The sequence below is a fragment of the Wolffia australiana genome, chromosome 6, assembly GCF_029677425.1.
Source record: "Wolffia australiana isolate 7733 chromosome 6, ASM2967742v1".
NCBI classification, from domain to species: Eukaryota; Viridiplantae; Streptophyta; class Magnoliopsida; order Alismatales; family Araceae; genus Wolffia; species Wolffia australiana.
The window spans coordinates 12,714,248-12,732,698 of record NC_135840.1 but is presented as its reverse complement, the minus strand read 5'-3'; the positions used below and the strand labels follow the sequence as shown (position 1 = coordinate 12,732,698).

At 43.7% G+C, this 18,451-nt stretch overlaps 1 protein-coding gene across 1 annotated transcript in view; it reads left to right on the top strand.

The window, feature by feature from the left end:
- The window catches only part of LOC144704512 (Galactose oxidase/kelch repeat superfamily protein), a 39,091-nt gene that overhangs the window by 10,309 nt on the left and 10,331 nt on the right, over positions 1-18,451 (top strand). The window contains exons 7-11 of the mRNA XM_078576959.1: positions 7,420-7,481; positions 7,788-7,830; positions 7,905-7,985; positions 9,631-9,747; positions 9,977-10,082. Of these exons, the coding sequence (XP_078433085.1) occupies positions 7,420-7,481; positions 7,788-7,830; positions 7,905-7,985; positions 9,631-9,747; positions 9,977-10,082 (409 nt within the window). The remainder of the gene's footprint in view (positions 1-7,419; positions 7,482-7,787; positions 7,831-7,904; positions 7,986-9,630; positions 9,748-9,976; positions 10,083-18,451) is intronic.

The window sequence follows — 18,451 nt, the reverse complement described above, 5'->3', positions numbered from 1 at the left end:
TCAAAGAAAAATTGGCTGGAGGAAAGATCAGCGGGTTAACTGCCACCTGTGATCTGCTCATATTGTTTGACCATGAATGGAAGAAGAAGAGCATCACTTGCGGTTCCAGCAAAAGAAAAGATGGAGCAAAGAACTGTGAGCTTGCTGCTTTTTTTGTTAGGATCCTTCAAGAAGACTTTGAAGTTTAATAAGAGCCAAGGAATTCTTCTCGGGGAAAGCACTAGAAGCGAGGGACAAGAGGCTGGAATGTGATTGTGTCCTGTACATTCATTATAAGAGAGATCAAAGAAGGTGCTGTAAAAGCCATGCAGTTAATGGTAAGATAGTGGACAATGAGGGTCAGTATGGAGGTTAGGCAGCAGATGACCCTAATCCATGAACATAGAGCGTACAGAAGGTCTTCACATGCGGGGCCACAAGTGACGATATAGGAATAAAGGTTGACGGCCAGGCCCATTAAGAAGGACCAATACAGGTTGGGTATGGGATGACAGTTGAGAAGGAAAGAATATAAAGGCCCCAAGTGGGAGGGTGAAGGACATTGTTTGGTTGGTGAATCGCGAATCGGGATGTCTATGGCTTGTCTCATGGGGGGGCTGCATTTGGCTACGACTCAAGAGGCATGACGACTTCAAGGTTCCTGGATTTTCACCGGCTTGGAGGTACAAAGACGAAGCAGAACTTGGATTTATTCTTTCTGTTGTCCCAAGTGGAGGGCTCTAACTATTTCCGGAAAAAGCCCTAAAATAGAGGGCAAAATGCCCCTTATAAGCTGAAATTACAAAAATAACTCTTGATAGAATGGGGATCCTATCAAAGGTTTGCTGGCCCCAATCTGGGTTAGCACATCAGTAAGGACAAGAAGAGGAAGGTTTGAAGCTGTTCGCACTGTTGGGAAAACGGATGTGGAGGATCGGCTGCATCCATGATCCAATCGGATCTGGATGCTTCAACACAGATTTCCAAACACAGCTAGATTGCCATAGGAAGATAAAAAAACAACAAAGAGAGTATCTCATTCGTTGGCTGCCACGAATGGTGCTACTCCAGAAGATTCACCTTCGATGCTTCACCTAGAAATCTTGACGTGGAGAAGAAACTAGAGCTTAAATGGAGAGAAAGAAACTAGAAAACTCTAACAACCTTACTTCACACGGTATCCCCTACATACCATGCTGGCGCTAAAATTTCGAATAAACCGTCGATAAAACGAGGCAAGTTCATGGAAACTTCGCACCTGGTGGATGTTCATAGGAGCCGGCCAATCCTGAATCGCTTTAATCTTCTCTTCATCAACTTGTATTCCATTTGCATTAACCACATATCCAAGAAAAACTACACTGCTAGTCATAAAGCAACACTTCTTGGAATTTATGTATAGTGCATTCCTTTGCAGCACATTTAAAACTTCTCGTAGATGCACCATGTGTTCACCTTCAGTTGTGCTATAGATCAATATGTCATCAAAGTAAACAACCACAAATTTTCCAATAAAGGGTTGTAGTACCTGATTCATCATTCTCATAAATGTGCTCGTTGCATTGGAGAGGTCGAATGGCATCGCAAGCCACTCATACAGACCTGCCGTTGTCTTAAATGCAGTCTTCCATCCATCCCCTTGGCGAATCCGAATCTGATGGTATCCACTCTTCAAGTTTATCTTCGAAAACACCTTGGAGCCACATACCATATACAGCATATCATCAAGTTGTGGAATGGGGAAGCGATACTTTACCGTGATCTTGTTGATTGCTCGACTGTTGACGCTCATTCTCCAGCTCCCATCTTTCTTTGGAGCCAACAAAGCAAGAACAACGCATGGGCTCATACTCTCTCTTATGAGTCCATTCTACAATAACTCATCAACTTGTTCCTGCAAAATTTGATTCACCAGACAAGTCTCATTAACTTTGGTTCCAATATCATCATGTATCCAACCAATTTCATAAGGTTGCGCATGGGGCTCTGTCTTCAAGGTTAGCTTCTTCACCATGTTGAGAGAAACAATATTTTCACTACTCCCTCGATCAATAATGATATCTCATACCTTATCGCTGACGGTGCACTTCGTGCGGAAAATGTTCCGTCGTTGAGGGTGCTCTTCCTTTCTTGGGGTAAATATGATCCTTCTCACTACAAGAGAGAGAGCTTCACTGCAGTTGCCCTCCATGACGTTTTCCTCAAATTCTTCATTTTCATCTCCCAGCTCCACGTCGTCATCATCATTTGCGTTTGCAAAATTTATCACCTTTCGAGTGGGCCAAACATTAGATTTTTGCCCTTCTTCATTGCACCGATAACACTTCACCACGATATTTGGCGCATTTGGTTCTTGGTGGTTGAGCTCATGTCAGGTGGTACTAAGCCACTCGGCCTTGGGGTAAAAGAGTTAGACCGCCCATTGTGTTGTTGGTTTTCTCCACCATGTCTGAGACCATCTTGCAATGGAGAAGGTCCACCTTGCACCATGCGAGATTTTGGCCTTCTTTGCATCAGCTGATGTACACGCTCTGCCACTAACACCACATCGGTAAACTTGTGAAAGGGTTGAACAGAAAGCTTCTCTTCAATATCCCACCGCAAGCCGTTCTTCAAGTTCATTCAAATCAAGCCTGGTTTGCAGTCGATAGAACTCCTCGGTATAAGCACAAAGAGATCTATTTTGCTGTTGACAAATTTGATATTGTTTATATAAAACTTGTCCATAATCAGGTGGAAAAAATCAACCTTTTAGTAGCTTCTTCACCTTTTCCCACTTACGAACAAGCTCTTTACCAGATTGCATTTGCGTTGTTTGCACCTGCTCCCACCAAGCGGATGCACAACCCTTGAACTTGTAGGAGACAACCTTTGCTTGTTTCTCTTCCGGGACCTTTGTGTAGTCGAAGAGTCTTTCCACTTCAACAAGCCAATCAAGGAACTCCTCTATTTCCAAGTTGCCATTAAAATGAGGAATTTCCATCTTCATGCGATACTCATCATTATGCCTGCTTCTGATGGTTATTGAAGAGAACTCAACATCTTCAGCAACCTTGTGATGCCTTGCATTTTTCCACAAGATCTTGCACCAGATTCTTTTCTGGGATTTCCACTAGTAGGGGATTGCTCAAAAGCAGTGATATGTGCCAATATTTGTTTCAATGTATCATTCACATTGTCAAGCTGTGCTTGAACCATATCTCTTAAATCATAAAGGTCTTTGCTTAAAATAGAGGATACCTCAGTTGAAGCATCTTCCTCAATCTGCATACCCTTGCCTCTTGACATCCTTTGACGTTGATGCTGGAACAATAGACTCGTTCTGATATCACTTGACGCAGCCTTAGTACACGAACAGTGTAGGAATAAGACTTGAATCCCCAAGCCTTCCTCTACTTGAAGGAGCCAAGTCCTGAAACCACAGAACTAGCTTCTTCAACCCTTGATTCCACAAGGGGTTGTGCTTGAATCCACAAACACTAAAGCACTCTCTAGCAAAGAGAACACTCCAAGGGGAGAAACAACAGTTTCAACAAAACAACAGACTTCAATAATACTCATTCAGGGGTACATAAGGGCCTTATATAGGTCACAACAAGTGCATGGTCGTCCATAATGACTATACCCATGAAATGACAAGTCAAAATATTGAGAAAAACAATTATGACAAGCTAAAACAGATGATAAGCAGCCTGACACGCCTGAGCAGAGATATCTTGCAAATTCTAGGGCCTGTAGAAGTGTCAGGAGATATTTGTGTGGCTCAAAAAGATCCTGATAGGACAAAACAAAAGATATGCAGCTCTGACAAGTTAGAGCAGAGATCTTGGCAAAAGAAGAATTTGTCAGAGGATTCTGTCAGGTATGAATCTGGCAGAAGATCCTGTCAGAGTAAATCTTGTCAGAGAAATCCTGTCAGAGAATATCCTGTCAGAGGATTTTGAGGGGCTCTAGGTAAAGTTCTGCAAATCCTGTCAGTTCTAGAAGAATCTCCTTCTTGGGCCACAAGTTAATGGGCCTCATAAAATGGGCTTCTGGGCTACATCAACTGCCAACCAATGCGTGGTGTTGATCCTCTCGACGTTTCTTCGTCTTTGCTAGTGTGACATTTGACGAATATGTGGCATTCTATGGAAGAGAGAACTCTCAACTGCGAACCAATGCACCAGCTGATTTATCGGTTGATCCATTGAGTTTGCCATTTCACTTCCAAATATCGTAACCAGTGAGTAATACGGAGCAAAACTCCGCGGATGAATCTGATGACACATGTATTCCAGCACCGAGTCCCGAACATCCACAAGTGGATAGTGATGAAGCAACTTCTGCTGTGTTTGAGTCGGGGTCTAGAGAGGTGAACAAACCGACTGAGGAAGGTCTTCAGTGGCCCATTACAGTGCGTAAGGGGACCCGAAATTGCACTCAGAGACCCCTTTATCCCATTGCCAATTATCTATCTTATGATCGTTTAAGTTATGGTTATCAGAATTTTCTCTCCAAGGTTGATTCAGTTGAAGTCCCTAAGTCAGTTGGGCAAGCTCTTCGTAGCAACGAGTGGAGTCAAGCTATGGATGAGGAAATGGCAGCTCTGAAGACAAATGGCACTTGGGAGGTAGTACCGCTGCCTCCTGGTAAGAAAGCTGTCGGATGATAAACATAGCCCCTTATTGTATCTTTATTTCACTGTTTATGTGAATTAAGTCACTTAAACTCGGGCCGGGCCTGGACCTAGCACTGGGCCACTCCAGGCCCAGGCTCGGGTCCACAATGTAAGTCATGGGTATTTAAACCCCAGACTGTGAGCACGAATTTAAAGTTGTCTTTTTTCCTTTCTGAAACCGTAAATGTGGAGGCTGGCTTCTGGTCTGTTCTGCTTCAGCAGAGCTGACAAAATGTATGAAAATAAAGGTCTTTGGCTGACATTGGGCAATGGGGAAAGTTGATCTTATTTGTTTAACTTGAATGTCATATCCAATGCTGTAACAGTTGGGTTTGAAACCAATTACAAAAACTGTAATGGCTTAAAAAAGATATATCAGCAAATACACAGTAATTGAGGCCATATTATAAAAGCATAGTAACACCGTATGTTGCATACATATAGCTATAAGGAGAAGTAATTCTTTGATCTACTGATTTCTTTCAGCACCATTAACTATTATATTGCATTCTACGCACATAACATATGGTCAGAGATGCTGGTAAGCTTGGGACAGGTGTGACAATGAGATTGAATTAAATGAAGCAAGTCAGAACAATCCATGATGGTAGTAGTCTCGTCACCAGTCACACAGGTCAAGAGAATTGGGCCAATAAGATTGCATGAGTCATGAGATCCATTACCTCGCATATCTTCTCAGTATTGATGAACAGAAGACCAGATGGTGGGCGTATACAACTGTACATGGGGATGAGGCAAGGATGCAAGCTCACCCCACTACTACTCGTCCTAGTGGTGGACGCACTCGCTACACCAAGCTAGCATGTTCTCATGAACTTTTGAGGGGCTACCAGACAGCAAACTTCTCCAAGGGTGTTCCGTTATTGCTGTAAATGGATGACACAATTTATTTGCCAGCTTCTCTGGTCTTCAAATCAGTTGGGCTAAGTCAGAATTTGTAAGTTGCGGTCTGTTTCAAAAAGAGATGCAATGTGCAGAGGCATTGGTACACCTTTCGGAAGAATAGCTATCAGATATTTGGGCCTGCCCCTGATCAGAGGGTGGATGACTAGAGGTAATTGGCAGCCGGTGGTAGAGAAGGTTGAGAGACGGTTGGAAGGATGGCAAGCCAAGGTGTTGTGCAGAGGGGTTTGATTGGTGCCATTGCAGTCAGGATAGTCATCAATTCCTATCTTTCACCTCTCAGTGTTCAAGATGCCTGTAGGAATCGGACAGAGACTCGAAGGCCTGATGTGACGATTTTTGTGGAAAGTCTTTGGGACCGACCAAAGTTGAGGGCAGTCACTGGTGGCGAGGGTTTTGTTTGCAGGCCCATCAAACGAGCATGGCGCTATTTACAAAGTATGAACATGGCACTATTAACAAAGTGGGTGACAAGGATCATGTACCCCTGGGAGGACCTCGCTATTCAAATATTGCAATACAGTTATGGTTGGGGATTAAACTTAGATACAAAAGCAGCCCTAGTCAGAGGGGCTTCACCATTCTGGCAGGGCTATTGACAGATCTTCCCCTGAGTTCAAGCTTTCTTTTCTACCAGGCTAGGAGATGACTCGATGTTTCAGTTCTGGTTGGATCCGTGGTCATCGTGTGGCCTTCTGCAGGAGCCATTTCCTTGGATTTTGGTGCTAGCCCAGTATCCAGCCAAAGTGGGGGCTTCTGGGACAACACATGGAACCGGTTGGTAGATGGCGCTCTGTCAGTCCAGAGGGTGGCGGAGTTCTTGGACATACAACAAGCTCTGAATCAGAACTGCCCATGACCAGGAGAACAAGATGGATGGATGTGGACAAGTGTCACGTCTTCTGTTCGAAGGACCTACACGAGGATCTGCGAGGAAATTGAGGAGGAACAATTGACTATCCGGGCATGTCGGGCCATCTGATGCCTTAAGGTTATGTTGAAGGTAAAGATTTTTGGGTTGCTCTAAATGCAAAACAGGATTGATGACTTGCGTCTTTTGCAAAAGGATGTACCCAGATACATTGGCAACTTGCATGTTATGCGCAAGAAGCAGTGAAGACTGCAACCATTTATCTTTCAAGTGCCCCATCACCCCTACGACCTGGGCCACCCAAGCACAACAGTTTGTGACTGTGACATTGGAGGAGGCCTTCTGGAAGTCCATCCAGTGAGGCGGCCCCAGGAGGAGGGAAGAGGGCAGCCCAGCAATGGCAGTGCTCTGGGCAATATGGTTTCACTGAAATGAGGTGGAATTAAGGGGGATGACCGCTTCTACGGACTGGCTTGCCCACGAAGTTGAGGGTCTCATGGCATCATGGTTTCCTCGAACTGTATGAAGATAATGTAGGTGTGTACTTGTGTACTTTGGGTGGTTACCGCTTTGTCGGGTGATCGCCCTCCTTTAATCATCTTTCAAATAAAAAGATAATGTATTATCTTTTCTTCTTTGTTTCTTCTTCCCCGTGAGCTATGTCCAGCCTGGAAATGAAATACATCATTCACCAGGTTGAGAGAAACTATCCAAAGGAGAGATAGTTATTTCTAATTTGTATTAATGATCTCTTTGTAGTTCTCCCAATCCCCTGTTAAAAAGTAACTGTCTCAAACGAAAATACAATTTTTCCATAATTGTCTTTTAGGGCAACGGGTGTCCTCCCCCATTGCCCTACCCTCCTGGACTTCCTTTCCACTTCTATCTCAAAGGCCGACAATATTTATTGTGTTATTATATTTTTATTAGTTATATCATTTCTTGATTCGTTTATTGATCTCACTGATGATCTACTTCTATCTAGGTATTACACAAACACAAGATTATTATTTTTGGAGGTTTCTATGATACACTTCGTGAAGTAAGGTTGGTCCATTCGTCCCTTTATTCTATTAGTTTTCTTAATTTTTAGCCTTATTGTTTTTCTGTTACTATCTGTCAGCCGGAACCTCTTGCTTTGATTTTGCTTACCTTATTACCTCTCTGCGTTTATTGTTGTTTGACTCTTTTGGATACTTTTTACTTTTGAATTGATCATTTCCTGGCTTCGGGTTAACCCGGATTTGATTTGTTTTCTTCTATTACCAATAAAATAATATTCATTTTCTGAGTCCATACTCGTTCTTTTCATTATCCCCTGATTTTTCATTCTGTTTCTTTGCTTCTTTTTAGGTACTTCAATGACCTACATATATTCGACTTAGATCTGTTTAAGGTTTCCTCCCTCAATCTTGCCTTAGACTTTTTTCTCTATAACTATTTCTGATGTCTCTTTGGCTATACATTTAGTGGCAAGAGATAAAACCTAAGCTAGGAAGCTTGTGGCCTTCTGCAAGAAGTGGATTCCAGCTGTTTCCCTACCAAGATGAGGCAAGTCCGCCTAAATTAATTTAATTCACAAAATATTTATTGCTCCCTATGAGATGAACCTCACAATACTTAAAAATACATTCAATTAATATTCGTGAAAAAATACATATTCTCATGGAAGTCAATAAATTTTCTTCTAATAGTCACACGTGTATTGACTCCATCATGCTAGCAAGACCCAAAGTTTGATCTAGGTTTGTCAGCTATTGACATGCATATGTGGGAGTCGCATGTGGTGGGTAAACTGCCATCATTTCTCCGGTTCGTTCCAGGAAACAACTCAGAAATTTAATATACTTTTTCTGAAACAATTTATGTAGTGGGAGGAAATCTTGGAATCACAAGTTACAGCAGTATTATAGTGGAGCAAATGTTGGAGGGTTTTGTAGAATAAAGCCCAGGAGATCTCTATGCCCTTGTTGAGATCTGAGAACCAAAATTCTGCCTTCTCAATTCCAAGCCTTTGTCATTCAGGGCCTATTATTTTAGTACCGTGTAATGAAGATTATAATCTTTTTCATCCAATCCATTAAACTGATCCGTAGTTTTCTGATATGTTCTTTTCAAGAAAATTCCAAATAAGGCACAAGAAACGAGCCGGTCAACGGCCCGTTGACCGCACGACCTGACCAAGGGGGCAAACCCCTATAAAGAAGGGAGACATTGGGAAAGGCATCGACTCTTTCTTGAACATAGAGCGACGACGGTTAGGCCGTCAGAAGACCAGAGCAGCAGGATCCAGGGTGCTGATCTGGAGGAGGAGCTACGCCGAGGAGGAAGGAGCTTCTCCGAGGAGGAAGGAGGAGCCGTCCCGATCGACCATCTCCCAAATCATCTTTCTATATTCTTTCCTGTTCGAGTTCAGATCCACATTGGGTGGATTATCGTGATTTATTGGATCTATTTGGAAATAGTTCATTGATACTACATTGGTGTATCATTTTCCAAGTCGGGTAAGAAAGAGAAAAACAATTGGCATACTTTTCAGTAGGGATTTTTGAGAGAAATATAATGAGATCCAAAGGTTATAGAGAGATTGGAACAGGGTTGTCGATTGGGAGAGATATGTCAGAAGGGAAAGGTTGATATCGATTTAGAGTCATGGAAAGGCACTCTATTACAATGGAAGGGGATTCTTCAAAACAGGTAGGAATCTTGAGAGGCATAGAGGAACACATGCTACATCCATTATTCTTCGCTGCCCTCTTAAATGGAGTCCAAAATTTATTTAAATGGAAAACATGGGGAAAGGTAAAATGATAGGATTACTCCTCTAGGGCTCTAGCATTGTATTCTGTTAGCTAGCTCTCTGGCTGGTCAGCTGTTGACCTAGTGGCCAGCCAGAACGAGAGAACACTAGAGAAAACCTCATTACTATTGGCTAAGGTTTCACTGGTTTAAAATCAGTGAAATACAAGAAATGCATTTGGCCCATGTAGATGCTCTAGCGGCTCTATCATGTTCATGAAGAGCAGCCTGATTCGTTGTCGTTTGAATTGATTGGCTTGTACTAGAGCTTCCAATAGGCTCAGTATCTCATAGAGGGATTTTTACCGTATGGAAAACATTAAGAACCTAAATTATGTTAAATGAAAATGAAATATGAATGGATGTAGTAATCTGACAATTTAAGTTTTATTATCAGGTGTTTCTTTATGGGGGTTACTCAAAAGAGATCTCAGCTGACAAGAGTGGTTCAGAAAAGGGTGTTGTTCATCATGATATGTGGGCTCTTGACACTCGAACCTGGGAGTGGCGAAAGGTATTTGATAAAAAGTGGTACACTATCTTCTTTCTTACTTTAGTTATCATGTCCTCATAGTTCGTTCACGTGAGGGTGTTTTTTTCATGTCAATGTATTATCTATGTCCTTGTCCTGCCTTTTGGCTAAGATCTAGTATATGTTCTCATCAGTCTAATAATGCCTTTAGATTATGTGTTCGGGAATGCTGTAATCTTTCGTTGAAGAAAAATGCTTAATTTCGTTGTAGGTCAAGAAAGCGGGAATGCCTCCAGGACCTCGCGCAGGGTTTTCAATGGGCCTGCACAAGAAACGAGCACTACTCTTTGGAGGCGTAGTAGATATGGAGGTTTCAGGTTAGTTTCACTTTTTTCTTAGAAGGTTCATATCCAATTCAATATTCTTTTCGCAAATTAATGAAAAATATTGGCTAATCAGCTTCTGGATCATTGGTTCTTTAGCTCATCTAAGTTCGCATACTTTGTTTTCTTATATCCTACGTGGTCACCTAGCTCATCTAGTGTTTTTCTTCTGATTCTGAATCGTCTAGTTTTCACGGAAATTTATTAGGTGAAAACTTGAGCTCTCCTTAACTCTTCTCCAGGGCCGCTCAATCCCTCCTGTTAGGGTTTTGACCAGAAAGGAATTTCTACTTCACAATGCCTCCAGTCCCTTGGAGATATTTAGGCAGATGATCAAAGGAGGAACGATACTCAAGGAGATAGAAGGAAAAAATATCTCTAGGTTTTCATTCGTAAAGAACACAAGCGATATGATAAGTGCCCTTTGCGTACATACATGTCAAGGAAAAGGAAGGCCAATAATACCGCACGTGTGGAGTGAACCGCACGTGGTGAATTCGAAAATAAAGGGCGGGAAATAAGCGGCTCTGAAGGTGGCGGGAAGTTGGTATAAATAGAGAAGAACGGTTGGCCAGACGGGGACTTTTGGAAATCGACTTCAAGAAATGCTCCTGGAGATTCTCCTGCGTCGGGCCGCCGATCCGGCCGTCCCAGATCGTCACCACTACCGTTCTTCGTTCCGAGATAATAGTTCTTTCCTCAATCATTTCTCTACTCCTTTCCCTGTAAGGATCTGGTTTTACAATGATCGATCGTTGGGATCGAGTGAAAGATAAGTGCATGTTCGTTGAGTTGGAGTTCTAACTGGAAGATTATCATATTTGATTGTTAGGTTGCTTGGTATCCTAACACGATACTGGGTTGTATTGGGCTAGATTTCCAGCAGCCTAAGACATAGAATGGCTAATTACAACGGCTCTATGCGTTGCCTCAAATTATATGTAGCATGTGATGTGCAGGTGCAACGTCATAACATCATAACGCTCTTACTCGCTCAAGATTGTTTTAAATCTATTTTAACAGAAAATGGGCTGAGGCTCGCTGAATAAGGACCAATGTGGTGAACAAACATTTTAAAAGGAATACATGTGGGTCTCTGATACAAAAGTTCTGAATAAAAAGAGAGTAACTAAAAGACTAAAATAGGCATGCTGTCTAACATAGGAGTTGGGGAGGATGGAGGAGATGATAGACGACAGGCAGAGGGAACATGGATGGACAGAGTGCATCTTGAATTAGGATTGAATCAAGATGCCAGTTGTTTTGTGTCGACTTTTTTGTCCATCAGTAATGTGGTCGATCTAGTAAACTCTTACTTCCTTGGAAATTTATTTTGAATTGGCAGGATTTCAAAAAAGAAACTTGAATTTGTTGAGTTTTGTCACTAATTTGACGGACTGTTGTTTCGGATCGCGACGATGGACTCAGGAAGCAGAAGGGTTGTTCACCCTTCTCTGGTCGCCAAACTGAGGAAGGAGACGGGCAACAGAGAACGAGGGTGAAGGAGAAGGGTGACGAATGACGAGAACGAGGGTGAAGGAGAAGGGCGACGTAGAAGGGTGTGACGGAGAAAGGAACAAAGAAGGGCGGTGAAGGAGAAGGGCTACGGAGAAGGGTGATGGGAACGGCGATGAAGGTGGTGCACGGCGGTGATCGGAGAACGGGGACAGAGAACAGTGGTGTTCAGTGGTGCTCGGCGGTTATCTCCTCTGTGATCGGTGATCGGAGCTCTGCGACGGGAAAGGGAGATCGGAACTTGGAGAACAGTAGCGGACAATGGCGGTGCTCGGTGGTGATCGACAGTGGTCGGAGATCGGCAGAAGAGAACGGAAGAGATGGACGGAGGAGATCAGTTCGACTAGAGCGGAGGGTGGATAGGGCGGAAGAGAACAGCGGCGCTGGCGGCGCTCAGCGGCGGATCAGCTGCGAGCAGAGTTGACGGCGGTGGTTGGTGATTGGCGGAGGAGAACGGAGGAGATCGGTGGTGATCGGAGATCGGGAGAGGAGCACAGCGGTGCTCAGATGTATACTTGTAGATGATAATTTGTATGGTGTCTGCTATTTAGAAATTTGCCCTTGTAAAAATAAGGGTTTTGCTTAACCAAGAGTAAACGAGGTGTTCTCAATCGGCGAAGCCTCTAAAGCCTGAGGTGATCTCAATTGACGATGCCTCTAGGTGTTCTCAATCGGTGAAGCCTCTAAGGTGTTCGCAATCGGCGAAGCCTCCTTTGCCTTTTGGCTGTGGTGTTCTCAATCGGCGATGCCTCCTTGGACTGAACTGAGGAGTTCTCAATCGGCGAAGCCTCCTTGGACTGACCTGAGGAGTTTTCAATCGGCGAAGCCTCCAAGTACTGAGCTTAGGATTTCTCAATCGGCGAAGCCTCACAGCCAATCCTTGCTGTCTCATTTATAATTTATACTTTTCTAATATAATATATTTAAACTTATTACCAGTAACTCTAACTCCTATACACTATTTATATCTAACAAGTGTAGATATAAAGAACACTGGAGAGATCCCCGGTGTGCGATCGCCGGGGTTGAACGGAAGAGCTCGCCGGTGAGCGCATTGCTGTTAAAGAACACTGGAGTGGAGAAAATGGACCGGCTTAGAGGAGATCGAGGAGATAGAGTCGGAGGACCAGCCAGGTGGCCTAGGGAAACAAACAGTCAAAGACGATATAGATGGGGAGCTCGACAAAGAGAGCTTCCAGGCAGTCGAATGACCCACAAGTGAGCAAACAGCCATGGGATCAGGGCCTTCCTCGCAAGAGAGGAGACAATGATTTTGCTGGCGGTGGAAGGCAGCATCAATACAGAGTCGACAGAGGTAGCAACGGCACCGGTATCAGTCGTGGCAGAGGAGACGTCTCTGACCTTCTTGGAGGGCCAAGCAGCAACATGATTGCCGCAGTGGAGGTGGAGGTGATGATGGCAGCTGAGTTTTGTATGGTAACTCCTCTGGGGTACCCGTACTCACCCATACGGGGACAGGCCTGGAGATGTACCGAAGAAACTCCCACAGGGGCCAGGCAGAGCAGAGCCGAGTGCGATCCCGATGGGGATGAGGGAGCTCAATGGTCATTGTTAGTTCGACAGGCCCATTAGGCGTCACATGTCCCTACGGCCCAGCAAGACAGTGCCCATTAGTGACTGCTAATAAGCAGCCACTAATGTGACCGTTGGACTCCAATGGTCATAAGATGACCGTTGGACTCCAACGGTCATTTCCCTTTTGTTTAAGAGGCTATAAAGCCAATGTAACCCCGATTGTAACAAGTTAGTTTTTTCCACGAGTAAATATTGTTGATTCTTGCCCACGATCCTTCTTCCTCAAAATCTCCTCTTATCCTTCCTGGATTACATGGTATCAGAGCAAGGATCATAGACACCTTTTTTTTCGAAGGATCAAAGGCTGCAAAAATCACTCTGACGTTCTCCTGCGGAAATTGATCCATCGGCGAAAATTGTCCTCCCGCGGAAATCACTCTCCGACGTTCTCCTGCGGAAATCGATTCTCTGGCGGGAACTGTTCTTTGGCGGAAATCATTTCGACTCTGGTCAGTATTTAAGGATTGCTCAATCGTTTTTTCGGTTTCGACGGAAATCATTCCGATTCCGGTCGTGAAACCTTCTCCCGTGGTTTTTTGCGATCTCGATTGCAAGTGCTGAAGAAACTCGTGATTGCGAGTTCCGAAATTTCGCGAATTTCTCCTCTTGATGAAAGTCCCTTATTGGTGAGCCGTATCCATTCGTTGACTATTCCTTTCTTCAAGAGGAGATTCGACAGAAAATTTTCAGTTAGTGCCGTATCCATTCGGCACATTTGGTTCCCTTCTAGCAGTAATCATCAACTGCTCTGTTGGGTAATTCTCTCTTCACCCACTTTCATTCACCAGTTGTCAAGACTCTATGGGAGGTAAATCCCAATCCAAGATGTTGGAAAGGGAATTAGAAACTTCTATATCTACTACCAAAGAAGCTGATACTACAATCCAGAACAGGTTGATCTTACCCGATCTGGATATGAAATATAATGGGATTTGAAGACAAGAAGAAAGAACAATTCTTGATGCTCAAACAAAGATATTACAAGGGGTTTTATAGGGAGCCCTAATGGGCTAATAATAGAAAGGGCCCTTAATGGGCTAATAATAGAAAGGGGCTAATAATAGAAAGAAGAAAAGAAAGGAAAGGAGACAATAATGTCAACAGGATTAATGGGCAAAAATGGGTCACTCTTGCTCAAAGGTCCCTCAAAGCTGCATATTTGGGCAAACATCTAACTGAGGATGCCCCTTCAGAGGATGATCGAAAATTATATGTTTGGGAGTCGGAAGAGGCATTTATTGTAAACTGGATGATACGAAATATGGAAGAAGAACAACGAGACGACTACCTCCTTATAGACTGTGTTTGGGATCTGTGGGAAGAGATTAATAAATCTGGTGCAGAAACCCACAGCGACTTCCGCGTCTTCGACCTCCGGGAACAAGAAAGGACACTGAAGCAAGGCAGCATGTCCATATCTTCATATTCAGCAAAGCTCAAGGCCATCTGGAGGGAACTGGACCTCCTCTGGCCCACTGGAGATAAGAATTCACCATCCTACCTCCGAGAAGTGAAGTTCAGAACGCTTACATTTCTGATGGGTTTACATTCGGAATATGAAAATTTACGGAGTCAACTGCTACATCGAGAACAATTTCCGACACTAGCAGAAGCTATTTCCGAACTGCAAGGAGCAGAACGTCGGAGAAAATTGATTCTTAAGGATGAAGAGTCCACTACTCCTGCCTCTGTAGCTCACCTAGCTAAAAGGGGTGAGCCCCGGAATAATTCAAGCTCTGCAGCGCCTCCTCCACAGACCCCTAAAGCGACTCCAAAAGAAGGTAATCCACCAGAACCACTCGTTTGTGGCTATTGCAGGAAGGAAGGCCACTTGAAAAAGGACTGCCGAAAACTGGCCTGGAAGGAGGAGCAGATCCGGAAAGGTCTCTGGGTGCCCAGAGACAAGAAAAAGGAATATGTTGCAAGTGAAGGGGGAGATCCCTCCACCAAGAAGAGCAATGATGGGGGCAAAATTCAAAAGATCATTCAATCTGAGATGAATAAAATTCTGCAGAGGATAAGCTCCACATCATTGGCCAGATCAGGTGAGCACTTTGCCTTCACTACCTACAATAATATTAGCCCCATAGCATCGTCTTGGATTTTGGATTCAGGGGCGACGGATCACATGTCACCCCAAAAATCCCTCTTTAAATCATATGAATTAGTTTCCAGTGATCATAAGGTTTTCACTGCTAATGGTGGGATTTTAAAAGTTGAAGGAAGAGGGACCATTTTTATCAAAGGAGTATTATCAAAGGAGGGACCATTTTTATCAGGTGATCGTAAAGTATGTTTTACACGTACCTGAATTAAAAGCAAATTTACTGTCCCTAACACAATTAGTTGTTGATACTGGATGGAGATTTATCCTCGACTCCGATTCCTGTTTTTTGTGCATAAAGGACACCAGGAAGAAGATTTCGTCTGTTAGAAGGGAAGGGGGACTTCTTCTAATAGACGGCCTGGAGGAGGATGATTGCCAAAAGGTGGTCTACAACACCCAGAGTGAAGAACGGGTCATCCTCCTCCATAGGAGACTAGGACATCCTTCATTTCCTCTTTTGAAACATGTATACCCCAATCTGTTTAAGGGGATCATTATTGACAATTTGACTTGTGAGTCTTGCCAATTTGCTAAACACAAAAGAGCCATTTTTCCTGCCTCAAATCATCGATCTTCGAGTGCATTTGAATGTGTTTATTGTGATGTATGGGGGCCTTGTTCCACCACTGGCCTCTTCCAGCACAGGTGGTTTGTTCTGTTTGTGGATGATTTCACTAGATATACGTGGGTATATCTACTGAAATCCAAATCTGAGGTCCCCTCAATCATTACACTCTTTTGCGAAATGATTAATACTCAGTTTAGTAAAAAAGTCAAAATGCTGAGGACCGATAATGCTAAAGAATACTTTTCTGGAGAAGTAAAAACGTATCTAGGAGATAAGGGAATTGTGCATCAGTCCTCGTGTGTGAACACCCCTCAGCAGAATGGCCTCGCTGAGAGGAAAATTGGCCATATCATGTCTGCGGCCAGAGCCCTTTTGTTTCAAGGAAACTGTCCCAAACAATATTGGAGTGAAGCAGTTGCCACGGCCACACATCTTATAAATCGAACAACATCCAGAACCCTGAATTTTTCTGCCCCGATTGATCTTATGTCTTCTGAATTTCCTCATTTATGTCTAAGGACTAATATGCCAGCCAAGATATTTGGTTGTATTGTATATGTACATGCTCACCATGCAGGAAAGTTGGATCCCAGGGCCCTAAAGTGTTTATTCCTGGGTTATTCGCCTACTCAAAAAGGATACCGATGTTATCATCCCAGCTCAAAGCGACTCTACATTACAGCAGACGCTTCCTTTGATGAGGTAAGGATGTTTTATGATTCAGAGAGCAGGTCGGATGGAAATCTTGACTCCGTGTTTCAAGAGCTTGGCGACAATGGGCATCAAGAAGTCCCTGTACCATCCAACATTGGTCAACAGCATGCTGCAGGTCAGATTTCAAGTCTATTCAGGAGGAGGAACAGCCTGATGTCTCAGAGAGTATTCCAAGTAATGACGAAACAGTTTGTGAAGATATTCCCAGCAACAATGGCTGGTCTGTTGCCGTTAGCAAGGGTGTTCGGGCATGCACACAGACAAAGCGGTATCCAATTGGCAACTATGTTTCATATACTCAGATTTCTCCTGAGTATAATATCATAATTCAAGCACTAATGACCGTGTCGGTTCCAAAATCAATCAAAGAAGCCATGTCTTCCACTGAATGGAAGAAGGCTATGGATGAAGAAATGGAAGCACTTGAGAGAAATGGTACTTGGGAAATGGGACCTCTCCCAGCTGGAAAAAAGCTGGTCGGCAGCAGATGGGTTTTCACTATTAAATATCATTCCGATGGCTCAATTGCAAGACATAAGGCTCGCCTAGTTGCCCGAGGATATACTCAGTCATACGGTATTGATTATAATGAAAATTTTGCCCCCGTTGCCAAATTGAATACAATTCGAGTCTTAATTGCTTTAGCAGCTTTATTTGATTGGAAGTTGCATCAATATGATGTCAAGAATGCTTTCCTACATGGGGAGTTGGAAGAAGAGGTGTATATGTCACCACCTCCTCGGTATTCTTTAAGTAAAAATTTGGGTGATGTATGTCACCTCAAGAAGTCCTTATATGGTCTCAAGCAGTCCCCTCGGGCCTGGTTTGGAAAATTTTCCAAAACCATGCTTTCTGCCGGATTTTTTCAGAGTGAAGGAGACCACACCTTATTCATCAAGCATAGTTCCCAAGGGAAAGTAGTCATTCTTATTGTATACGTCGACGACATTATAATCACCGGGAATGATATTGATGCAATTCAGAGTCTTAAAGCACATCTCACTAGCTCATTTGATATTAAAGCACTCGGCCTCCTTACTTCTTGGGAATCGAGGTGGCATATTCTAAGACTGGAATTATATTGTCACAGCACAAATACATCCTTGATCTATTGCTGGAAACAGGTAAAATGGACTGTCGTCCAGCTGCTACTCCTGTCAACATCAATGTCAAGCTGAAAGCTGAACAGAATGAAAGAGATGCCCTGGTGAACAAGACGTCTTTTCAGAGACTTATTGGAAGATTGCTATATCTCAACCATACTCGACCGGATATCGCATTTGCTGTTAACTCACTGAGTCAATTTATGAGTGACCCCCGGGAGTCACATCAAGGAGCAGCAGATCGAGTTCTCGCTCATCTTAAAAGCTCTATTGGGCAAGGCCTACTGTTTCGGAAGGGAGGAGAACCTAGTGTAGCCCTCTACACCGACTCTGATTATGCTGGCTTGTTTGAGGACAGTCGGTCCACCTCGGGTTATTGCAGCTTTATTGGAGGTAACCTGGTTACCTGGCGAAGTAAGAAACAGAAAGAAGTCTCCCTCTCAAGTGCAGAGGCTGAGCTTCGAGCCTTGAAGAAGGGCGTTTGTGAGGGCATGTGGCTCAAAGACATTTTACGAGACTTACATCTATTCCATGGAACGGGGATGCATCTTTATTCCGACAGTAAATCGGCCATTGCCATGGCCAAGAACCCAGTCCAACATGAGCGGACCAAACATGCCCGGGTAGCAGGACACTACATTAAGCAATGCATCGATGATGGGTTTATTGTTCCTCACTACATCCCCACTCTGGAGCAAGTTGCTGACGTCTTCACCAAGGGCCTCCCTGGCCCGCACTTCCAAGCATTGGTATCCAAGTT